The sequence below is a fragment of the Anas acuta genome, chromosome 1 (genome assembly GCF_963932015.1).
Source record: "Anas acuta chromosome 1, bAnaAcu1.1, whole genome shotgun sequence".
In the NCBI taxonomy this organism is placed as follows: Eukaryota; Metazoa; Chordata; class Aves; order Anseriformes; family Anatidae; genus Anas; species Anas acuta.
In genome coordinates this window covers 179,473,290-179,496,619 of record NC_088979.1, presented here as the reverse complement: position 1 = coordinate 179,496,619, position 23,330 = coordinate 179,473,290, and the positions used below count along the sequence as shown (strand labels likewise).

General features: G+C 40.8%; 1 protein-coding gene across 11 annotated transcripts in view; it reads right to left on the bottom strand.

Annotated features, from left to right (window-relative positions):
* Positions 1-23,330, bottom strand: part of ANKRD26 (ankyrin repeat domain containing 26) — a 62,248-nt gene that overhangs the window by 8,410 nt on the left and 30,508 nt on the right. For 9 of the 11 annotated variants that reach the window (XM_068669565.1, XM_068669558.1, XM_068669561.1 and 6 more), the window contains 16 exons: positions 19,634-19,667; positions 19,254-19,392; positions 17,867-18,080; positions 17,413-17,596; positions 15,720-15,866; positions 13,578-14,534; positions 11,649-11,801; positions 10,766-10,941; positions 10,475-10,568; positions 8,887-8,964; positions 7,355-7,489; positions 6,414-6,526; positions 5,851-5,992; positions 4,356-4,637; positions 3,415-3,650; positions 2,353-2,599 (listed from right to left, as the gene is read on the bottom strand). In XM_068669565.1, the coding sequence (XP_068525666.1) occupies positions 2,353-2,599; positions 3,415-3,650; positions 4,356-4,637; positions 5,851-5,992; positions 6,414-6,526; positions 7,355-7,489; positions 8,887-8,964; positions 10,475-10,568; positions 10,766-10,941; positions 11,649-11,801; positions 13,578-14,534; positions 15,720-15,866; positions 17,413-17,596; positions 17,867-18,080; positions 19,254-19,392; positions 19,634-19,667 (3,331 nt within the window). Of the gene's footprint in view, positions 1-2,352; positions 2,600-3,414; positions 3,651-4,355; positions 4,638-5,850; positions 5,993-6,413; positions 6,527-7,354; positions 7,490-8,671; positions 8,749-8,886; positions 8,965-10,474; positions 10,569-10,765; positions 10,942-11,648; positions 11,802-13,577; positions 14,535-15,719; positions 15,867-17,412; positions 17,597-17,866; positions 18,081-19,253; positions 19,393-19,633; positions 19,668-23,330 lie in introns of those variants that run through there. The other 2 variants (XM_068669560.1, XM_068669570.1) reach the window with 2 other exon arrangements.

Genomic DNA, 23,330 nt, shown 5'->3' with positions numbered 1-23,330 from the left:
TCTGTTCCAGTGTGTAACCACCCTCTTGGTGAAGAACCTCTTCCTGATGTCAAGCCTAAACTTCCCCTGCCTCAGCTTAACACCATTCCTGTGGGTCCTGTCACTGGTGTTTGCGGAGAATAGGTCACCTGCCTCTCTCCACTCCCCCTCGCGAGGAAGTTGTAGACTGCGATGAGGTCTCCCCTCAGCCTCCTCTTCTCCAGGCTGAACAGGCCCAGTGCCCTCAGCCGCTCCTCATACATCTTCCCCTCTAGGCCCTTCACCATCTTTGTTACCCTCCTCTGGACACTCTCCAACAGTTTAATGTCCTTCTTGTACTGTGGTGCCCAGAACTGCACACAGTACTCCAGGTGAGGCCGGACTGTATAACTCAATTTTTTCTCACATTTCCTTGTGAGTCTGCTCAAGGCTGATGGTTGTTTTTTTTTTGTTTTGTTTTGTTTTTTTTTGTTTTGTTTTGTTTTGTTTTGTTTTAAACCTTGTAAGTGAAGCCTCAAAAAACAATACCAAAATCTAAAAGCCTTCCCCATAACACCAATCCCTCGCAAAATGCAAGAGTCATACAATCAGAAAGAAAGAAAAAAAACAACTTTATGGGTGCCACTGAAGTCAGGATATTGACTGAGAACAGTATCACCATTCACAGATCTAATGCACACGTTTTCTTGGAATCAGCTCAAGTATTGTTTTTCACAAGCAGGTTTGTGAATCGTTCTTCACAACCTGTTGAAGCAGCCCATATAAAAGCTAGGAATAAATATTATCAACTACATAAAAACGAGCTATGAAATAACATTTTAAATATTTAATTTCTATAACATGTTTAAGGGAACCAGTGAAAGTATGGACCTTGGTATTGACCAAACTTTAAGAAGCCCAAAGAGTTCCAAATTCTTCTGGAAAACTAAAATGGAAAGGACTATATGAAGAATTTTGCTGTAATTCAGTTAGGAAACAGTCCTACGTACTCCCACTTTCTTTCCCTTCACTGTCTTTTTACTCTTTCTTCAAAGAAAGAAAGAACAGCTGTTAACCTTTTCTCTTCTAGAAATGGGATGGTTTCCTTCTTTTTCTTTTAATACCTTGCTCCCATCTCTGTATTCTTCCCTTACTAGTTCCTTGCTCCCTTTCCCTCATTCCCTTGTCCTGGCATTTTCTTTATTTCACTTTTGCATGGGTCCCTGAATTGCATCCTGTTCACACTACTTGCATGATATAAGTAAGACACACTGACAGTAAATCAGAAAAGTTCATCTTTGTAACTGACACTACTACGTGTTACTTACGCTCCTCTGTCCATTAAAAAACAACAAAAACTAAACAAAACAAACAAACAAAAAAGATGCAATATGTAGACATGTTGTTTAAATGGGATCCTTGGGATCCTTCCCATGTGGGTGGGACCACTGAACTGAGATGGACTTGCAGGTGAATTAATAACTTTTCACACTCATTCAACAACAGAATACGTGAGCAATAAAACACACTGACTGAACAGAGAAGCTTATCCATGCTTTAATCCTGTGCCAAGTGGAGAACTGATCACAACCTACTAACATCTGGCTTCCAGATCTCCTGATATAACGCTCACCGTTCTGTTAGGGCTGTACTATTTTATGCTACTTTTACCAAAGCTATTGTAGAGGTTGCAGCATTGCTGTAAAATTAGAAAGCTGTGAAGACTTCCTGAAGAATAATTTATTTTATTTAGATATTATCATTTCAGGTAATAATACTCAGCAGGAACCACAAAAAGAGATGCCTCCTAGGCACAGCATGCATGCCACAATACACTATATAGTAAGAAGTTAAGCAATCATGCTGCTATCATCCTAGTTTTGAAGCATCATTTGCATTGGTATTAATGTACTAAAACATGTTTCAGAAAAGAAGGTACTAAAATGAAAATCAGCAAGGAAAGAAAAATTGTCTTGAGTAAAGATGTCTGATGGGATTTTGCATTCAAAGTTATCCATTTTAAAGATGTCATACAATTATCTACACACTGTACATTAAAATTTAATGAATAGCTTAGCTGGGAACTTCTTCCACAGCATTCTTTATCATATTTTCTCTTGTTAATAAATAGACATGTATTAGTTAATAGTAGTTCATTATTTAGATGCCAGTATTTTTGGTCTCTGAGGACTCTTGGAATTTTGTACAATCCCAATGACAGAAAGCCTTCATCCCTGCCACACAGATGTATAATGTTTTGATGATCAGCTGTTGGTTTAGCATATTAGACTATGGTTTCAAACTATTGATAGATTCCAACTGTACACTAAGAATCATAACTTTGCTTACAAATATTCTTCAACAGTAGCTAGAAGAGCATTTCACAATGCTTACCTTAGCCACATAGGCTTCAACCCTGTTTCTTGACGATAATGCATTCCCAGGTGGGCCAAGGAAGCTTCCTCCTAGACTAAGACTTCTGTTCAGTGCCAAATTGTTGCCAAGATGTCCCAGTTCAGTTGAATATAGAACTGGACTTGCAGCCAGACCTCCACCGACGATGCTGCTTGCAATTAAAGATTTGCTTCTATGGCGCTCTTGAAGGAGCTTAGCATTGGCTTCTGCTAGTCTCTCATTAGCTCTGAAACATTTAAAACCATGCAAAGAATTATATTTGTAGTATTTTTGCAAATTCACTTTCCAGGTCTTTTGACTTTAATTTAACTTCTGAAAATAAAGAGATTAAAAGAATTCAAAATGAGAGTGCAAACCAATCTGAAAATTTTGGAGAACCTACTTCCGGAAAGTTATACTACCTGTAGAAAGCAGCAAGTTGGTAACAATTCAGCACTGAATACATTTGAAGCATTAAGACTTGAAAGCATGCCATATATTTACACAGCTTCTTCTGAAAGGTGCATCACCTGCAGAAGAACTCCGGGATACTCTCCGCCACCCAAGGAAAGCACAAACCTCACACATGCTGCCAAAATGGCAGCCAAAAAGATTGTTTTGTGTCACAGAATCAAGAATCCACCCCCTGGAAAGTCTATCTTTATGCACTCCTAGTTTGCAGACAGTGGGACAGGACATTCAATCACTCTTTTCTGCCTTACACAGAAGAAGAAGAGGAGGACATTATTAGAAGGGGCCAAAAGGATGCCTGTTAAAATGCTGTTAACTTCAAAAATACTCTAATAATAGCATGACCAGTGGCAGCACTGCTGGAACACTGACACGAAATGAAGGCAGTTCTTAAAAAGGGGAAGGGTTGTAGAGGACTCCTTTTATAAAATTAAAAAATTGAAATTTGTAATATGCCATCTTATGCACATTTACTGACATAATGCTGACCAGAAGTAGAAGAGGGATTTCAGGAGGAAATTGTACAATGATTTTTATACAACTTGCTACCACTTCACATCTTGCTACCACTCCAAAAAAGCATGGGCTTACCTTTCCAGCTTATTTGCTAGACATCTTCTAATTTTCACTTCTTCCAAATACAGTTCTTTGTATTTTTCCACTTCTGCTTGTGTGGATTCTTTTTGAAAAATACTGTCTTGTTGAGTATTTTTTATCCTGTCCAACTCACATTCAAGATCTTTAATTCTGTGTTTTAGTTGGTTTCTCAGCGAAGCATGGTGACTGGCTCTGATTTGTTCTAACCTGTCTTGGGAGGCTGCCTGTGTCTGATAATGCAGATAATGCAATTTCAACCACCATAAAGAAAAAGAGAAGTGTCTCTCTCCCCCTCCCCCCCAACATACTCAATTTCAAGGTCCCAAACTTACAAAGTTGAGGCAACTGTGCCCCCTCACTACCATCAGCAATCAAGACAGAACTCTGGAACTACCACATTAAATAATTAATTCAGAAAGGTATCTGCTCTTAGCACTATTATTCAAATGTAGTACCAAAAGAACATTATCTCTGTAGCATAGGTCAGGCAGAAAAAGATTCCATAAAGAAATTATGAGGGTCTTATCCCACCCTCCTGCCCCCTTCACAAAAGCCCGTGTAACTTAAGTGACTTCTTTCCTGAGCACTTTACCCCACAGAATGATAAAGCAAGACCTGGATGTCTGGCCAAACCATCTAAGTTACAATGCTCATTTGACGATGAACAGCGAGAACAAGATCACTAGATAGCTATATCCTCTAAGAACTGCAAAACCAAGTCTGCCATGGGCAGACTACAGACTTCAGATCCTGCAGACACATCACAAACACAAAAACATTTTAGCCCAACCGTTTTCCCTTCTCCCACTTCCCTTCTGGAAAGACAGAAGCACAGCACTAACATACAGAATGAGCCACCATAAATAAAATACTAAAAATGACAGAAAAACTATAATGTAATAAAGACTGAAGGCAAAAATGACTAATTAATATACCTGCAAAAACAAATTGACTTCTTGTAGCTTTTGTCTGATTTCTTGTCCAGCTCGTTCTTCCATCTCTCTTTTATATTGCTCTATTTGGCTGTGATCCACCATATTAGTTTCCAAACGATGTCTGAGGTTTGCCACCTCTTCCTTCAGCTGGCATTTGCTCTTCTCCAGTATTTCATGATTCCCACGCAGAGCAGACAGCTCTTCTCGCAAATCCTGATTTTGTGCTTCCAGCTGCATGCATTTTTTAGACTCCAGCTCCAGCTGCTGGGAAAGTTCACTAACCTGTAGACAGCAATAAAATAAATGTAGACGGGTCAAAAAAACATTAAATTCAGTGAAAATTCATATAGGAAGGCCACCAATACTGTATTTGTTATCTTCTGACACAGTATTAAGACCAAAGTAAAGCTAGGCTTGTATTTTAAAAGAAGAACAGCTTTAACATCATTACCAACAGGATTCCCAAGCTCCCATCCTTCCTTAGTTCTTCTGAAGCAGGTCACACACCACAAAGAGGTACTAAACCAGCAGCATTTCCCTTGTGGGACTGGGATGAAAGGTGCTAGGGACGCTTTTGCCCAAAATGCTCCTCTGCTCGTGGGACATCAAACACGCCTCTACCCAGACACCAGAAAGAACGCCTATTGTGTGTGTGTTGGGGGAAGCGCTGCAGTGCAGAACGGAGTAGGCACGAGCAACCAATGCTCTTCCTGCCGTTACTCTGAAAGCTTTGGAAACAGTGCCTCAGGAGGCCACTTTGACAGAGCTGCTGGAGCTAGGCCTTTTCTCTCTAGGTCAAAGCTGATGTGTGGTTGCAAGGATACGGAGGTTATAGCAGATGTTCCATTAAGTCCCAAAGGTCAGCAGCGGTGCTGTCTTGCTCTCCTCCTCCAGAAATACACCCTTTTTTATACCTACTTAAAATACACTTGGGAGGTTCCTGCCTATTATAAATAGATAGAAACAAACAAACAAACAAACAACAACAAGAAAAACAGAAACCCTCAGGAAACAAACAAAAAATAAAATAAAATAAAAAAATAATCTTCATTTTACACTGACTACCCACAATGCTATTTCCTTTCAAATAACAGAACTCTTCTAATGGCAGTGAAGCCACGAGAATGCTACGAGCCTTTGGACTAAGAATGGGCCACCACAAGGGCACTTGAGTCCTTCTACAGAACCTTCTAAAGCACACGTGTGCCTTAGCAGCACCTCTCAGTAACGAGGGGAAAGGTAGCTAAAGGGTTCCGTGCAACTGAACAAGACACCCACGGCAGCTCAAAAGCACTTCTTGGTCCACTTCAGGGTGCCCATGGCTAGGGAAAGACGGGCTGAGACAGCTGCTGGTGAATAAAGAAAACTTCTTCATCCCTTCACTGCATCCTGCCCTGGGAGCCAACAACACCATTTAGAGAAGCAAGTACATGAGAATAATATTACAGATTTCCAGAAAATAATGCCATATATAAACAAACAATCCAGAACTCACCTTTGTTCTCAATCTGCCAACTTCATTGACCATTTCAGAATACCTGTTCTTAATTTCTCCCTGGAAATTAAACTGAGACTCTCTTTCTCTGGCCTCATACATCCTGATTTTCTTCATAGCTCTGTTTAGAAGCCTCTTGCACCTGAGTGGCAAATTAGTCAAGAAAACAATGAGGTGAAGGAACTGCCAGCCTGTTCCACATTCTCAGACACAAACAGCATCAAGATGGCTTTAACACACTCGACAGACCAGGAGCTACTGAGAAAAAACAGCATTCCAGTGCCACAGATCACTTGGAGGGTCCATCTTTCACCTCAACAGAGGAGTAAAATGGAGAAGGGACTTCCTTCCCTCCCAGGAGACTTGCAGGGCAATGTGCATTTGAAGTTCTTTCGGCAGCTCTGAAAAACCATAGGCACGCGTACAGAAGAGCCTTGTAAGGCCTAGCGCGAGGCTTGAATTTGCTCACAGACAGTTACCCTCACCTATTTTTACACTCAAGTCCCATGAAGTTTGATTTCTGCTGTATGGGATCTCCCTTTAAAGTACTAATCAAGCCATACCTGTGACATTCTTTTTGCAGTTCAATGTTTCTTTTCATTTCCTGGTCCAGACGCACCTCAACTGGGCGTTTCAACTCTATCAACTTCTTCACTTTCTTTCTCTCACTCTCGCACTTTCAAAACAGAAAAGATACATGGCACAACCAGCACAGGGACAGCATCTACATGTGGTATGCGCGGATGGCGTTCTCCACAAAGAAGCTGCAGTACACCCCTTTCAGAGTTCAACAGAACCCTAGGGTCCCTGCAAACATTTCTGCAGGAAATCACTTCAGGTTCCACACAGAGGGGCCAATACTGAGAGACAGAAAGAGACGTCCCCACTGAAGCAAAGGCCACCTCTCCCAGGGCTTCATGGTGAGAGGGTGGCAAAGACCTTCTCATTGAACCTTCAACAAGGAGGAGAAGGTGGCTCTTCTGGAGCTGGTCAATGTTTCATTCACCTCTGCCATTCCCTCTGCATGTTCTTTGTCAGTGTCTACTAATTCAGTCATTGTTCTTTCTTTTGGTGTCTTCTCAGGCAAAACAGAAGGGATCTGGCAGCTTTTCTTGTACTTTGTACTTGCTCCTTATTTTTCTGTAAGACTTTTAAGCTCCTGCTATTCTGAAAACCTGTAGCAGCTCCTCCATACACTGTACTGGAAACATCAAGTGTTTTAACCCTGTCCCAAAGTCAAGGGACTATATGACCAGAAGGAATTTAAATGAAGAACTGGGGAACTTCAGTTTTGCAAAATGTGCTCAAACCACACTGTTTTCCCAACAGAACCACTCCAGCATTTACAGAGACATACTCCATGGGCTTTTATTCAATTCCTGCATAACCCCCAAATCAACAGTTACTTGTGGTCCGAATAGCAAGAAGAGAAAAGACTGAGTATGTAAAAAGTCAGCAAAAATGTGAACATAACTCTGGATACTGAGTAGGTGTTAGGGCTCACCTGTTCTAGGAGCTCGGCCTTTTCCCTGCCAAGCTGAGCAAGACGATCTTCAAGGTGGGTTCTTGACTTCAATTCCTCCTCCCACATACTGCGTGGGTCTTTTGATGTCAGAGGCAGCACATTCTGCTTTTGCATCTGTGGAAGTAACAATGGCAAAGGAAAAAAAACAACATAACTAGAAAGCCAACACTGCTATATGAAGTAGTAACTTAACTGGAAGCAGGGTTACGCTCTCCTCTCATCTACAGTGAATATTAATACAAAGTGTAAAACACAGCTCAGGAACACAACCAAGAACAGCACTTAAAGCTAGTGGAAAGAGTGAGTGCTCTGTATGTGACAAAATGAGGTTACAACTCTAGGAGTAAGACGACACTTAAAATTTCCCTACAACTTTCTTCACAAGTTCCTCTTGATTTCATAATGATACATAATTGATTAAGCTCATATTGATTTGTCTACCCTACATTCACTGCTTGTGTAATAACTGCATATCTTCTCAGAGCAAGAAAATGTTTTCAAATCAGCAATATTCTCCTTTTACACAAAGCAACAAAGATTTGAGTCACAGATGTATTTATGTGGAAATGAGCTTGTTTATTCAGTTCATATATATAGAATAAAAGTTAACTAGATGTGTTGAGTAGCATATTTAAAAACAAAACATCCACTAATCTACAGAAAGACAAAAACTTTGCACAAAGTTTTAGGTTTAAATTTACAATTTTGTAAAGCTTTCTCGTGTGTCCTTACAGAGTAGGTCAAATCCTAGGTCCTAAGGCACAACAATGTAGAGGTAAGATAAAGAAATGTTAAAAAACATTAGTAAGTGTATGTATGCCTGAAACCTGATGATTGCTTCTAATTAGTATGACACCAAAAGAGGAAGAAAGAAAAGAAGGCTGGAAAAGAGCTCAGACTTCACTGGGACAGAAAACCAACAGCTTTTTACTTCCAACAGATCCCTGCAACAGTTTCATTTCCCAACAACAGAGTCCTTTAAGAATACTCCAGGGTTTCACAAGATGCTAGACCATGCACATACACCAGCTGCCAGCCACTGCACAGCATCACCTCACCTAATTACTTTTTCCTTACCTCAGCCCCTCATGTAGCAGGACAGCACCAGAATCTATTCACATGTGGGAAAAGAAGCTAAGGAGCTCATGTGGAAGCTGTGACGAAGTGCTGAAGATAACACAGATCTCCCAAGTCCAGTCTCCCTTCTCAGCCTTCAACCACACATCTCCCTCCTGCCCACATCATCCATCATATCCATCAAAAGAATCATGCCAATGAACACAAGTATTCACATACCACCACACAGATACAAAATGCAGCAGCAGCAGAGGAATGCAGAAATTTACAGCCTTTACCCTTGAAGGTGCCTTGCCCTGAAACCAGAAGGGTATTTGTCAGCTCATCTGTACTTTACAATGTACCCAATCTTTCCATTAATTACCTGCATACAAAACAAAACAAAACAAAACAAAAAAGACTAAACCAGTTATTTGCAGAAGCCATTAAGGTACCTGCTCATGTTGGTACTCTTCTGCAGTTGTCTGCGTTGTCCGCAAGCCAGTTATCAAGTCCTCTAGGCGATTATGAACCTAAGGAAGTGTTAAAAAAAAAAAAAAAAAAAAAAAAAAAAGACAACACTATGACTTTCTAGACTGAAGTTCACACTTCAGTACCAGAAATAAATATTACACACATCTTTCCATCTCTTCATAGTTTTAATTTTTATCCCTACCACCAACAATCCAAACCACCTTAGTCTGATGCTATCATAAAATTCATAGCAATCATCACCTCTGCCATTTGCTCCAGGGAGAGAACCATGTAGAATACAAAGAATCTTCGATGAATGGGAAAATATCCTTGGTGTGTTCACATTTGAAAGTCATGTTATCTTAACTAAGGGGGAAGTGTAAGCACTGTGACTGCCTTCCCTCCTCTTTTGCCAGTGTCAGCACAGCATGCAAAGTTCAACTTTCAGGTACAATTATTTTCGAAACCTCTTCAACATTAATTAACTACAGGTGTAACAATCACCCTAGTGCACCAGTTAGAATATAAAAATTATTTACTTCATATAAGCCGCAGATGAAACCACCTTATTTATGCTAATATTAACCACTGAGTTGGGGCACTGAGAAATTCCAAGCCTTGCAACAAGTTCTGCAAATGATACCATGAAAATTCCTCTTTACTGTTTCATGAAAACACACACCAAGCCACCAAGGGCAAAGCAATTCTGCACAGCAAAATCTCTGGGGAATATAATCCTTGTCCCGGTCTGATCAGAGAATCGTTAAGGCTGGAAAAAGCCTCCAAGATCATCTGGTCCAACCATCCCCCTACACCATGTCCCTAAGCACCAGGTCCAACCTTCCCTTAAACACCCCCAGGGACGGTGACTCCACCACCTCCCTGCGCAACCCGACCCAATGCCTGACTGCTCTTTCTGAGAAGAAATGTCTCCTAATTTCTAACCTGAACCTCTCCTAGTACAACTTGAGGCCATTCCCTCTGGTCCTATCACTAGTTACCTGTGAGAAGAGGCCGATCCCCAGCTCCCTACAACTTTCTTTCAGGCAGTTGTAGAGAGCAACAAGGTCTCCCCTGAGCCTCCTCTTCTCCAGACTAAACAACCCCAATTCCCTCAGCTGTTCCTCCAGTCAGGCTTCTGGCATAAAGCTCTTGGCACCAATATCAGTTGTGGAATTTCCCTGGGGTAACTTGCTGAAAATCTTTCAAGATGCACATACTGATATGTGTCTGAAGCTGCATCTGATGTCATGACAGGCATAAAACAGAAAATATTTAAACCGGCACTTGAGCGTCAAAACCTTACCTTAGACAGCATTAAGTAGGGCTTGCTATAATATTACAAGAAAACTCTCAAAACTGGGAATCTGGGGAAGTACCCAGCAGGATTTTCAGAGCTGCCTATAGTCAGCAGAACTTAGGAACTGAGCTCCCCTACACTGTCCAGAAAAATCCCATCTTACAGCTTTCTCACAGAAAATACAGTACTATGCTCAGAAGCTCATACACACACAAAAAAAAAAAAAAAAAAAAAAAAAAGTTTATTCCTCAGTAAGCTGACTAGCTTACTGAGGCAGAAGTTTGCAGATCTTTCTGAAGTGCTTCAATCCTGTTGGTTTGTTGTTTGGCCGTGGCCTCCAATCTGGCATTTTCAATTTCAAGCCTGAAAGAGAAATACAGGTCTTATGATGGAAATTCACATGAGCACAAGTTCTGAAAGAACAGTGTGAAAGAACATAATCTAATGCAAAAGCTTCTTTTAAAACCCTATAGTAATATCCTGTGATGCAACAAAACAATCCTGTTGTTTTCATATAATCACAGAAAGAAAAATCTTGCTTCACTATGTTATCTTCTTACCTTTGCACGTGCTCTTCCAGTTGTTTTATAGTAGTATTAGTTCCAGAAGATGATAACAGAATGTCTTGCAGTTTCTTGGAAGAAGCTATTAATTCTCTTTCCTTATTATCTAAGACAGTCTTTAAGTCGTGAACACAATGTTCAGACTGAATACGCTGTTGTTCTGATTCCTGCAACTGAAAAAGTTCACAGTAAAAATCCATACTAGCCAGGTTAGTTTCTCTCTAGAGAAGTCAATGGGTGCTAAAGAATTTGAGTACTGCATGTATATGCACATACACTCTACTCAAAGTACGGTAATCACCTGAAATACATTTGAACCTTCACTTCTCCTAGCAAATGAATAGAAATTGTGTTATTTCATGTTACACCGGCCTCTCCCATCCTTATATTGAATTTCTATAGCACTCATCTAAGCACTGACACCACCACTCCTACCCTTTCAGTTACTCATGGCATGGAATCCGCTTGCTTGCTAGTCCAGTGAAAATTATTAATTAATAATTAATTTCAGTGAACTGAAAATTTTCAATTCATCCTTCTCCTAAAGTGACCTCACAGCTCCAAAATAATTAGATTCTCATGACTTATATTTCAGGAAAAGAAAAGCATAGGCAACTATCATGGTTTTGTCTGGTACAGATTAATTTTTTTCAGAGGCTCACATAATGCAGCGTTTTGGATTTTTGATGAAAACTGTGGTGAAAACACACCAATGTAGACAACACAGATGTCGTAGAGCAGTGTGTACATAGAGCCAAGGACTTTTCAGCTCCTCACGCTGCCCTGCCAGCAAGGAGGCTAGGGGTGCACAAGAAGCTGGGAGGGGACACAGCTAAGACAGCTGACCCACACCGGCCAGAGGGGTATTTCATTTCTATACCTTGGTTTTAACCTTGTCCAACTCCTTTTGCAAGCGCAATTTGTCTTCCTCCAGGTCACTGCGGTGGTGCGTAGTAACTTCAAGTGCGGCTTCTGACATAGACTGCTTTTTAAGAGCATCAGCAAGTTCCTGCTGCAGCTGTCTGACCATACCCTAAAAAAAACCAGTAAGATGAACATGAAGAATAGCATATGAAACATGGCTCTGCTTCTTTACTTAAACTTACTAGGTCATATAATTCAGTGTTCGCAGTAAATTCAAAGGTGTGACATTTTGCGTGCCACCAACAGGTACCTGCACGCCATCAACTGCACACATACAAACTATGAGACACTCTTTATGAGAGTTCCTGTTTCTAAATAATAGTAATAAAAAAAGGCTTAAGTCATATTCTTCTTGGAACAACACAAGCACACACTGTAATCATGTATTCATTTTCTAAAAAACACAGATCTGTTTTGATGTAAGAGCTAAAGATATTGCACTGATACTCAAAGGTGGGACTTTGTCTTAGGTCTCTCCTTGTGCTATTCCTCCACTATGCAAATATAATTAAACTCTTTTGAAGCTTTAAGTACATGTTAAATCACATCATCTTACAGTCTTCTTACTGAATTCATTTTGGATTAACATTATATATCTATTAAAGTTGAAAGGTAGTAGGAAAAATATGAAGCAATTTACAGGTTAAGTTGACTGACAACACTGCTGCACTACTCTCCCCATGTCCCACCTTTCAAAGTAAACAAAAATTAAGGTGGTTATCAGACACATTCAAGTACTTAACTCACTCAAAGATTCTGAGTTTGATATGAAGAAGGAAAAGTACTTTTAGATCACCGTTCAAATCATTAAAGGACATGAACCTCACACCGGAGAGTCTAAATACAGAACGTGATTACTTCCTATTTTCTAGACAGGAAAGATTAAACAAAATGGTTAAGGCAACTTTTTAATCATTATTCTACCTGGAATTGAGAGTACTCTACCTATTACAATAACATACATAACTACACATTTTCCCATCCCAGCTTTTTCAGCTGTCTAGCTATTCCTTGCTTCTACCTCCATCATAATTTTCAGTTCCATCCATTTTATTGACAAAAGTCAACTACAATTGGGAGCAACACTTGTTTCATGCATATTTGAGACATACAAAGTTATGTTAGCACTCTGCAAAGCAGCACATTTCATACTCATGCATTGTATCAATTTGCAGAAAGTTTAACTGATTTCCTAATTAGCCTTTCTTCTGTGTGGCTAAGTAGCCTTTCACAGAGGCACAAATAAAAGAAGTATTTAAATATGGCTATACAACAAAAAAAAAATGGAGTAGGCTAAACTTAGGTCAGTGTTCAAAATCAAATTATTGAGGAACTGACACGTACTTTAGAACTCCCAAAACACATACAAAAATTAACACCTGGACAATACTAATGGTCTTCAATTTTATTGCATCTTATGGAGAAGCATCTTTATTTCTTCTGTAGTAATATACTATAAACACTTCCCTCCCTTTTTCCCCCCCAATCACTTCACTTACCTGCATCTTCATTTCTCAACCCTTGCATATTGGATGGTTCTTCTTTATGTGTTTGTGTGTGTGTCATAAGTGCATAAGGTATATCAAAACACCACTCTACACGGCACAAAAAGGACTAAGGAAAAGGGATGAAAAAAGTTCTAAGGAAGAACTACCTCCTTCATCAAACCCCACATTTGGATACCTTTTTCTGTTCTCTGATGAGATCTTGGCATTGACATCCAATTTGCCAAAAATCTTTCACAGTTCCAGGAGAAACACAACAAACCAGAAAAGAATCAGCATGATTTGGTCCTATACATATAACTTAAGCATGATTTGTTTTAGAAATATAAAACAATTTCAAGAAATAATAAACTTTAAATTGTTCTGAATGTATAATTTACCTCTCTTTCTACTTTGTCAGCCTCATATTTGAAGACTTGTTCTCTTAAATCCGTACACTTGGTTTTTAATTCCTTGTTTCTCTCTTCCATCAGGTAAACTTGCTTTTCAGTATCAGCTCTGAGTTTGTTGAAAATATCATTAAATCTGTCCTGGACATCATTCACAACTTTTTCTTTGATGATCCCCTTGTTCTGCATATCTTCCAACTGCTGACGGAGTAAAAGATTTTCACTTTGGAGCTGTGCCAATCGCTCCTGCATGGATTCCTGCTTTATCATAAACTTGCTTACTTGATCTTTCTCAAGTTGCCGAGCATGATCACTTTCCTTTGCCTGACACTGGGCTTGACTTAATTCCTTTTGTGTCATTTCTAAAAGTAGTGTTTTTTCTCTAAGTGTTTGTTTCAGCTGGTGAAGCTCATTTTCTAGAGTATTAGCTTTGCTTTCAGCTTTACTCAGCTGCTGAGACAAGCTGTTGTTGGTTTCTCGCACATCAGAGAGGTCATGGTGGAGCTTGTCTTGCAACCGAAGCCATTCATCACGTTCTCTCTGAAATGTTCGTTCGACATCACTTTTTGATGTCTGATGACGTTCAAGATCTTGAACAGCAGCATTCAGGCGAGAACGAAACGATTCAATCTCTGTCTCCAGTCTGTCTTTGCTTTCTTTAGTCTGCTCAAGTTTGGAAGTTAGCACTGCGGATTCTGTCTTCAGTAAATTCAGCTGTCCATTGTACTGAAATACTGTTTGTGTTAAGGCTTCCTCATTCAGTTTAAGTTCCTTTTTAAGATCTTCATTCTTTTCTTTCAAAGTTTCATTTTCCTCTAAATATTTTCCTTCATCCTCCTGGTGCCTAAGTTTTACTTGGTCAAGTTCTAGTCTTAGCATAGCAATCTCATCTTGCAGTAACTGATTTTTGTACAACAGGTCCTTTTCCCTTTCATTAGTGTCAGATTCCTGAGCAACAGGGAAAAAGAATAAATAGCCAGTCGGGAAATGAATCTGCAAAATACACTTGCAAACTATGTTTTAGCATTTGTAATACTGAAGAATGACTGTTAAGATGAGAGAGAAGTTTCAGGTGATACATAAGCTACTGTACAATGCATGTGTACAAGTGCATGCACTGGAATTTTACCAAACCCTTAAAAGCTGTATGAACATCCCAAACATATGCCTTCCACTTCCCGGCCTTGAAGCAGCAACTAAATTATAATTTATATTTGGGATATTTTAAATACAATTTTTTCAAGTGTCAATGTTTTCTTGTAACCACATACCTTTGTGTTATAAATCTAGTAGAAACAGAGATATAAAAAGGTTATTTTCCTTTTCTAACATGAAGCTGAATTGCAATAACTATAAATGCTACCTCTCTTTTTTTTTATTACTGAAAGCAAACTATACGACTCCATCAATCATCCCTTAAATGCAGTACTCTTACGTGTTTTCTGCTCATAATATATGGAAATTATTTCCACATTAATGTAAAAATCTCATGTTTTTTGGACAGTACGACAAAGAACAAATAATTACTTGAAGCACTGGATGTTCTTAGCAAATTCAGTAAACCCTTGGCAGGTTTGAGGTTATTTCTCCTCCTCCTCCCTCCCCTCCCCAATAGAGCTTTGCTTTTTCTCTCCTCCAATTATTTGATCTCCTAGAGAAATTTCATTCATTCTTCATATTCCTTTATAAAATTTTAGAATGTGAAGGTAGAAGAAGGCATACTTCAAAGTAAACAGATTTGATGATGGTATAACTAATCCAAAAGCCAAGCAATGGTATTGCAAACAGCGTTAAAAAACTTCTTTCCTGGTCAGCCTTGAGGTAACTGTGTGTCTGATTGCTAGCAACCTTAAAAATTATGTTAAAAAATTAACATCTATAAAATGAAAAATAGCAGATAGCTTAAGAAACTGGATAAACAGTGTAGCATTTTATATTGGCTATTTCCACATACAATTCAGGGGAATTCATGGGACTGATGCTGCTTTCCCAAACTTTTGAAGACATCAGTAACGTAGTTGGGTTATATTGACAACTGTAGATAATCCACCAAAAAGCACAAAAAGTTACTTAAGATTTATAATCATTTTAGAATGAGAGCAGTGAAATTTAATTAGAAACAGAACTGCTTACCTCTGAATTTTTTCCTATGGTTATTCTTGTCTCTTCTTCTAGTTCCTTCTGTCTCCACAGGTGGCTGTTCAAAATTCCTTCTTGTAGGGCTCTTGCACTCTTTTCCTGAGAGAGCTGTCTCTGTGTTTCATCACGCTCTTCTTCAACCTACAGTAATATAATTGAGCTTCTGAATCTTGAGCAAAATCAGAGCTATCAATATCTTCCCATTTCATTCTTCTTTGTATTTCATGCACTTTTGCTTCCTCAAGAGCTACAATAGTCCACCTTGCTAAACTAGATTTAATATTGTTTCCAAAATATCTCCTTTGAATGGCAACTTTTTTGTTTTGTTTTGTTTTTGTTTTGTACTGGTTTCAGTTTCTGTGGCAGGGGACAAACACATACTCTGACATAATGTGGGTTGCGTAGATCTGGCTTCTTGCCTGTTTATGTTCCTGGCTGTTTATTCTATGCAAGAGAAAGTATTCCTAATGTTACAAATTTGACAACTTATGTGAACCCAAAAGCAGAATCCAGGTGTTAGCCAGCTTTACATATTTAGGAAGACGCAACTGCCCTTTAGGGCAGAGTGTACAGAATTTTAGTAAGCTGCTTCATCTTGTCCGAGACAAACAACACAGATTGATGGCAAGCATCCCACAGGCTAACCCTACTAGAGCAAATGATTTAGACTGCTCTGAATTTAAATGTATAATAATTATTACTAAGCACAGACTTACACATTTTCAGTATTTGAAAACAAGCATGTTTAGATTTCTGAATGAATAAAAAAAAATGTATGAACAGCACATGTTCAAGTTTAGCTTGCACAATCAGCATTATAAAAGTTTTATACTTAATGAATCACTCTCTATACCAAAAATAAATAAATAAACATAAGAAAGCTATTATTCTTGGTAACATATTCCATACAGAGCTTAAGCAGAAACCCAAGTCAAATTACTAAAGCAATATACGTACTCACTTAAAACAGGAATGGACATTCATATGCTTAAAGTCAAAGATATGAGAACACCCATTCATCAGTTTTAGCACTAACATTAAGAGCAACATAAACTGAATAAATAACATTTCTAAAAGCACATCATTTCCATTGACCGTACCCTACTGCAATGTCCTAAGCAGAAACTGTGTAGAACCATGGCAGATATACTTAAAAGTATGTAAAGACCAGTGAAAAAATCCACAAAACCATACGTAAGAATGTCATCATCTCAATCACAGGAAAAAAAGTACTAAAACTGTAATAAAAATACAGGCGAGAGAGGTTTACCTGGATTTAGTCTCCTGACTGTGGGCAACAGAAGCAGTGTACAGAATCTCAGGTAAATGCTACCATTTGGGCCTGAATTTAAATCCCTGTAACTATACCTGCCCTGCAAGAATATTTTTTTTTCAGAAGGAAAATAAATTTTAAGAAAAAAAATACAATGTTTTGTAGTAATTAGGAAAAATAACTCCAAGTGAGGCTTTGCCTGAAATATGAATAAAACCCTGATTCTGAAAAAGGAGAAAAGGAATCTTGCCTGTAAACCTGCCTGTGAACCAACAGTTTTCTACTGTCCTCAAAACGTGGCAATATAGTTATTTAATGCCTCTTCCATTAACCTCTTTTTCTGAACATACTAGAATACAATGTCAATTAAAACAAACAGAAAAGAGAAGATGTTTACCTTAGTATTTAATATACCTGTTTCAAGAGCTTTCTCAATGTTATTATCTCTGTTTGTAAATTCCCTGAGTGCAACTCAAGTTGTTGTTTCTTCTCCATCTCTTTACAGTATTGATCCTCTTTCCTTCTTAGCTGTTCTCTTGTTTTCTCATACAGCATTTCAACTCTGAGCCTCTTTTCTTCTTCTTGTTTCAAAGAAAATCTGTGATTTAACAGAGATTATCTGAGGAACTAACTGCTGATATAAAAAGTAAATATGCCATGATAAGAACTTTCAGAGGCAACTTAAACCTTAAACTTAAACCTTAACATCTTTTCAAATACAGTTTTAGGCTTCTAAAAGAATTGTAATTTCATTCCATTAGTGGTGGAAGACATCTTGTGCATCAGCTGTACAAACACAAAAATAAACTATTACTCAACGTGAATACTGACGAGATAACACCCATGATCAGAATAAAGGATTACATACTTAAGGCTTTGGATATCACTTTTCCATTCCACTTCTTGGTGAGCCAATATGGATTTCAAATCTTGAGTCTCTTCTGCTATTAATTGTGACTCTTCTTTCTCACTTTCCAATTTCCTGACTTCTCTACTGAGAGCTGCATACCGACTTTTTTCACGTTCTATTATCTGTTCGTATTGAAGAAGTATGTTCTGAATTTTCAGCAGGATAACAGAACCTATTTGGAAACAGAAAATAGACAAAATTGCACATACACACAAATACTTTCCAATGTATAACCTATTTAATACTTAGCTGTATTGAGTTTAGGTGGCAAGGCTTTGGTAGCAGGAAATCTCTGTGAAAAGGACAGGGGCTGCCTATGCCAGACACAGATGATTCCAGCAGACCCACCGCAGGACACAGCCAAGCTTGTGGCACCTCCAAGAAAACGTATTTTGGAAAGGGCAAAAAACACTACACAGGCAGAGGAGGAGAAGGGAAAAAAAAAGCATGAGTAAGAGCAAACATCAAGGTCTGACGAAGGTTGGGGAGGAGGTGCCCCGGATGCTTGTGCAGATTCCCCTACAACCTGTGGAGAGCACCATAATGGAGCAGGCATTTCCCTGCAACCCCTGAAGAGGACCATGCTGGAGTGCGTATCCACACTGCAGCCCATGGAGGGCCCCACATTTCCTAAAGAAAGTGTAGTCAATGAAGAGCCCACACTGGAACAGATCTTCATGACAAGAAATGCAGCACATGCAGAGCCCATCCTGGAGCAGGTTTATCCTGAAGCACCGCAGCCTGTGGAAGGTCCCATGCTTGAGCAGGGAAAGGTGTGAAGAGGAAGGAGAGGCACTGCTTTGCACAGACTGCAAACCCACCGTCCTACCCGCACTGCTCAGGTGGTGGGACTGAAGTGAAGTTAAGCCTGAGAAAGGGGTGTGAGGAAGGTGTTGCTTTAATAGTGTTGTTTTTTTTTGTTTGTTTTTTGTTTTATTCTTTGGTTTTTCTCACCACCCAAATCTATTTTAAATAGTAAACAAATTAATTTTCCCCAAGTGGACTGTTTTGCCCATGACAGTAATTGGTAAGGGATGTCCCTGTCTTTATCTCACTCACTGAGTTTTTTCATCCTATTTCCCCCCACTGTCCTGTTGACTAGACTAGAGACATAGCCTGCAATAAGTAAGATGCATTTGCTGATGATACAGATAGACATAAAAGATAAGGTGAGATGAATTCCACACTCAGTGCTGAAGAAATTCATACTTCTCTAGGGTGTGGGCAGGAGTTGTCTCTCATGGTAAACATCAGATCAAAATAGAAAACTGAAAAATTAGGTATACAGAGAGATCATGTTTTAAAAGAGGAACTTGTAACAGAAAACAGTGATTTGAAAACTTACCTGCATGATCCACACCAAGCTGTTCTAACAGCAACATAGCTTCTTTGTAGGTTGGAGTTGGCGATTCAACATCCTCTGTAGTTGTGTCAGATGACTGTGTTAAATCAAGGTTATCCATAACATCCATTTGTACGCTGACCTAAAAAGATATATAGAAGATACAATATTTTCTGCATACAACAACACATTATTATAGATCATTACAGATGCAAGAACAATTCATTCTCTCATGTGCAGCCTATAGATTTGGCTAAAATAGTGTGAAGTTGCATACTAGCAGAAATTTGTGCATCTGGTGGACCACTACATAAAGGCCGTTTCCTATTTAAGTGATTAAAAATCGATACAGAATAATTATCAAGAAACTAATTTTACATTACCTTGTTCTTTTCACTCCCTGTTTTTGCTGCAGGTCTGGAAAACAGAAATACATTTCATTACTGGAATGCTTATTCTGCATCACAAGCAATATCTGAAGTTGCTCTGAAAACTATTTCATAAGTGAATTAAACTAAAATTTAATATAAGAATTTTGAACATCTAGTTGAAGACCGATAAAAAAAAGTCTTAAGTGTACAGGAAAGCTATCTTTCCCACAAGATACTAAAAATAATATCACAGAACAACCCAGTTTGAAAGGAACCTCAAAAGATCACAGAATCACAGAATTTCTAGGTTGGAAGAGACCTCAAGATCATCGAGTCCAACCTCTAACCTAACACTAACAGTCCCCACTAAACCATATCCCTAAGTTCTACATCTAAACGTCTTTTGAAGACTTCCAGGGATGGTGACTCCACCACCTCCCTGGGCAGCCTGTTCCAGTGCCTCACAACCCTTTCAGTAAAGAAGCTCTTCCTAACATCTAACCTAAAACTCCCCTGGCGCAACTTTAGCCCATTCCCCCTCGTCCTGTCACCAGGCACGTGGGAGAACAGGCCAACCCCCACCTCACTACAGCCTCCTTTAAGGTATCTGTAGAGAGCGATAAGGTCGCCCCTGAGCCTCCTCTTCTCCAGGCTGAACAAGCCCAGCTCCTTCAGCCGCTCCTCGTAGGACTTGTTCTCCAGGCCCCTCACCAGCTTCATCACCCTTCTTTGGACCCGCTCAAGCACCTCAATGTCCTTCTTGTAGTGAGGGGCCCAAAACTGAACACAGTACTCAAGGTGCGGCCTCACCAGAGCCGAGTACAGGGGGACGATCACCTCCCTAGCCCTGCTGGTCACACTGTTTCTTATGCAAGCCAGGATGCCGTTGGCCTTCTTGGCCACCTGAGCACACTGCTGGCTCATATTCAGCTGACTGTCCACCATCACTCCCAGGTCCTTCTCTGCCTGGCAGCTCTCCAACCACTCATCTCCCAGCCTGTAGCTCTGCTTGGGGTTATTGCGCCCCAGGTGCAGGACCCGGCACTTGGCCTTGTTAAACTTCATGCAGTTGACCTCAGCCCATCAGTGCAGCCTATCCAGATCCTCCTGCAGAGCCTTCCTACCCTCGAGCGGATTGACACACGCACCTAACTTGGTGTCATCTGCAAACTTACTGAAGGTGCACTCAATGCCCTCGTCCAGATCATTGATGAAGATGTTAAAGAGGACCGGCCCCAGCACCGAGCCCTGGGGGACGCCACTAGCGACCGGCCTCCAACTGGACTTGACTCCATTTACCACAACTCTTTGGGCCCGGCTATCCAGCCAGTTTCTAACCCAACGAAGCGTGCGCCAGTCCAAGCCAAGAGCAGCCAGTTTCTTGAGAAGAATGCTGTGGGAGACGGTGTCAAAAGCCTTGCTGAAGTCAAGGTAGACCACATCCACAGCCTTTCCCTCGTCCACCCAGCGCGTCACTTTGTCATAGAAGGAGATCAGGTTCGTCAAGCAAGACCTGCCTTCCATAAGCCCATGCTGACTGGGCCTGATCACCTGCTTGCCCTGCAAGTGCCGCATGATGACTCCCAAGAGGATCTGCTCCATGAGCTTCCCTGGTACTGAGGTCAAACTGACCGGCCTGTAGTTCCTCGGGTCAGCCCTCCGGCCCTTCTTGTAGATGGGCGTCACATTCGCTAGCCGCCAGTCAGCTGGGACCTCCCCCGATAGCCAGGACTGCTGATAAATGATGGATAGGGGCTCGGCCAGCTCCTCTGCCAGTTCTCTCAGTACCCTTGGGTGGATCCCATCTGGCCCCATCGACTTGTGCACATCCAAGTGCCGTAGCAGGTCACCAACCAGTTCTTCGTGGATGGTGGAGGGCCACATCCTGCTCCCCATCCCCTTCCACCAGCTCAGGGTACTGGGTATCCAGAGAACAACCGGTATTGCCACTAAAGACTGAGGCAAAGAAGGCATTGAGCACCTCCGCCTTTTCCTCATCTCTTGTAACTAAGTTTCCCCCTGCATCCAGTAAAGGATGGAGATTCTCCTTTGTCCTCCTTTTTGTGTTGATGTATTTATAAAAGCGTTTTTTGTTATCTTTAACGGCAGTAGCCAGATTGAGCTCCAGATGAGCTTTGGCCTTCCTAATTTTGTCCCTGCACAGCCTTGCTACATCCTTATAGTCCTCCCTAGTGGCCTGCCCACTTTTCCAAAGATTATAAACCCTCTTTTTTCTCCTAAGCTCAAGCCACAGTTCTCTGTTCAGCCAGGCTGGTCTTCTTCCCCGCTGGCTCATCTTTGGGCACATGGGAACAGACCACTCCTGCGCCATTAGGATTTGCCTCTTGAAGAGCGCCCAGCCTTCCTGGACCCCTCTGCCCTTCAGAACCGCCTCCCAAGGGATTCCACCAACTAGTGTCCTGAGCAGCCCAAAGTCAGCCCTCCGAAAGTCCAATACAGTGGTTTTACTGGTTCCCTTCCTGGCCCCGCCAAGAATAGTGAACTCCACCATTTCGTGGTCACTCTGCCCAAGACAGCTCCCGACAATCACATCCTCCACCAGTCCTTCTCTGTTTGTGAAGAGAAGGTCTACTGGGGCACCACCCCTGGTAGGTTCACTAATCAGCTGTGTCAGGAAGCTATCTTCCACTTTCTCCAGAAACCTCCTAGACTGCTTTCTCTGGGCTGTGTTGTGCTTCCAGGATATGTCAGGGAAGTTGAAGTCCCCCACGAGTACAAGCGCTGAAGATTTCGCAACTTCTGTCAGCTGCCTGTAGAACTCCTCATCCATCTCCTCATCCTGGTTCGGCGGTCTACAGCAGACCCCGACCAGGACACTAGCCTTGTTGTCCCTGCCGATCCTAACCCAAAGGGACTCGATCTTGTCATTCCTAGCCTCGAGTTCTACAACATCGAAAGACTCTCTAATATAGAGAGCCACACCGCCACCCCTTCTGTGCTGCCTGTCCCTTCTGAAGAGCCTATAGCCAGGCATAGCAGCACTCCAGTCATGAGACTGGTCCCACCACGTTTCCGTGATGGCAACCAAGTCGTAGCCTGCCCGCTGCACGATGGTCATCAGGTTCAACCTCTAATGCTACTGCCTGTGAGCTCTGGTAGGTTAAGCCCAGCTAGCCACTAAGCACTCACTAGCTGCTTGCTCACTCCCCCTGTGGGGGAGAGAATCAGAAAACCAAAAGCAAGAAAAACTCACTGGAAGAAACAGAAACAGGGATAAATAAATGAAAGGAAGAAAAAAAAAAAATAAAGATGCAAAACACTCACTACCACCCAACAGCAAACCAGTGCCCAGACAGTCTCTGAGCAAGACTACACCCTAGTTTTAGTGGTGAGCACAATGAAGCTACATGGTACGGAATATCCCTTTGGTCATTTTAGGTCAGCTGCCCTGGCTGTGTCCTTTCCCAGCCTCTAGCCCATACCCAACCTACTTGCTGTGACGGCAAAGTCAGAAACAGAGAATGCACTAGCACTGTGAAACCACTGCTCAGCAGCAGCTAAACCACTGATTTGTTATCAATACTGTTTTAGTCATGTATCTAAAAAACACAGCACTGTGTGGGCTGCCAGGAAGAAAACTAATTCCATCCCATCCAGACTCAGGACGTCTAGGCATGATGGTGTCACTCTCAGTTTGAGGACTGCTCGTTCAGTCAAACTTATTTAGTCATGACAATTAATTTTGTAC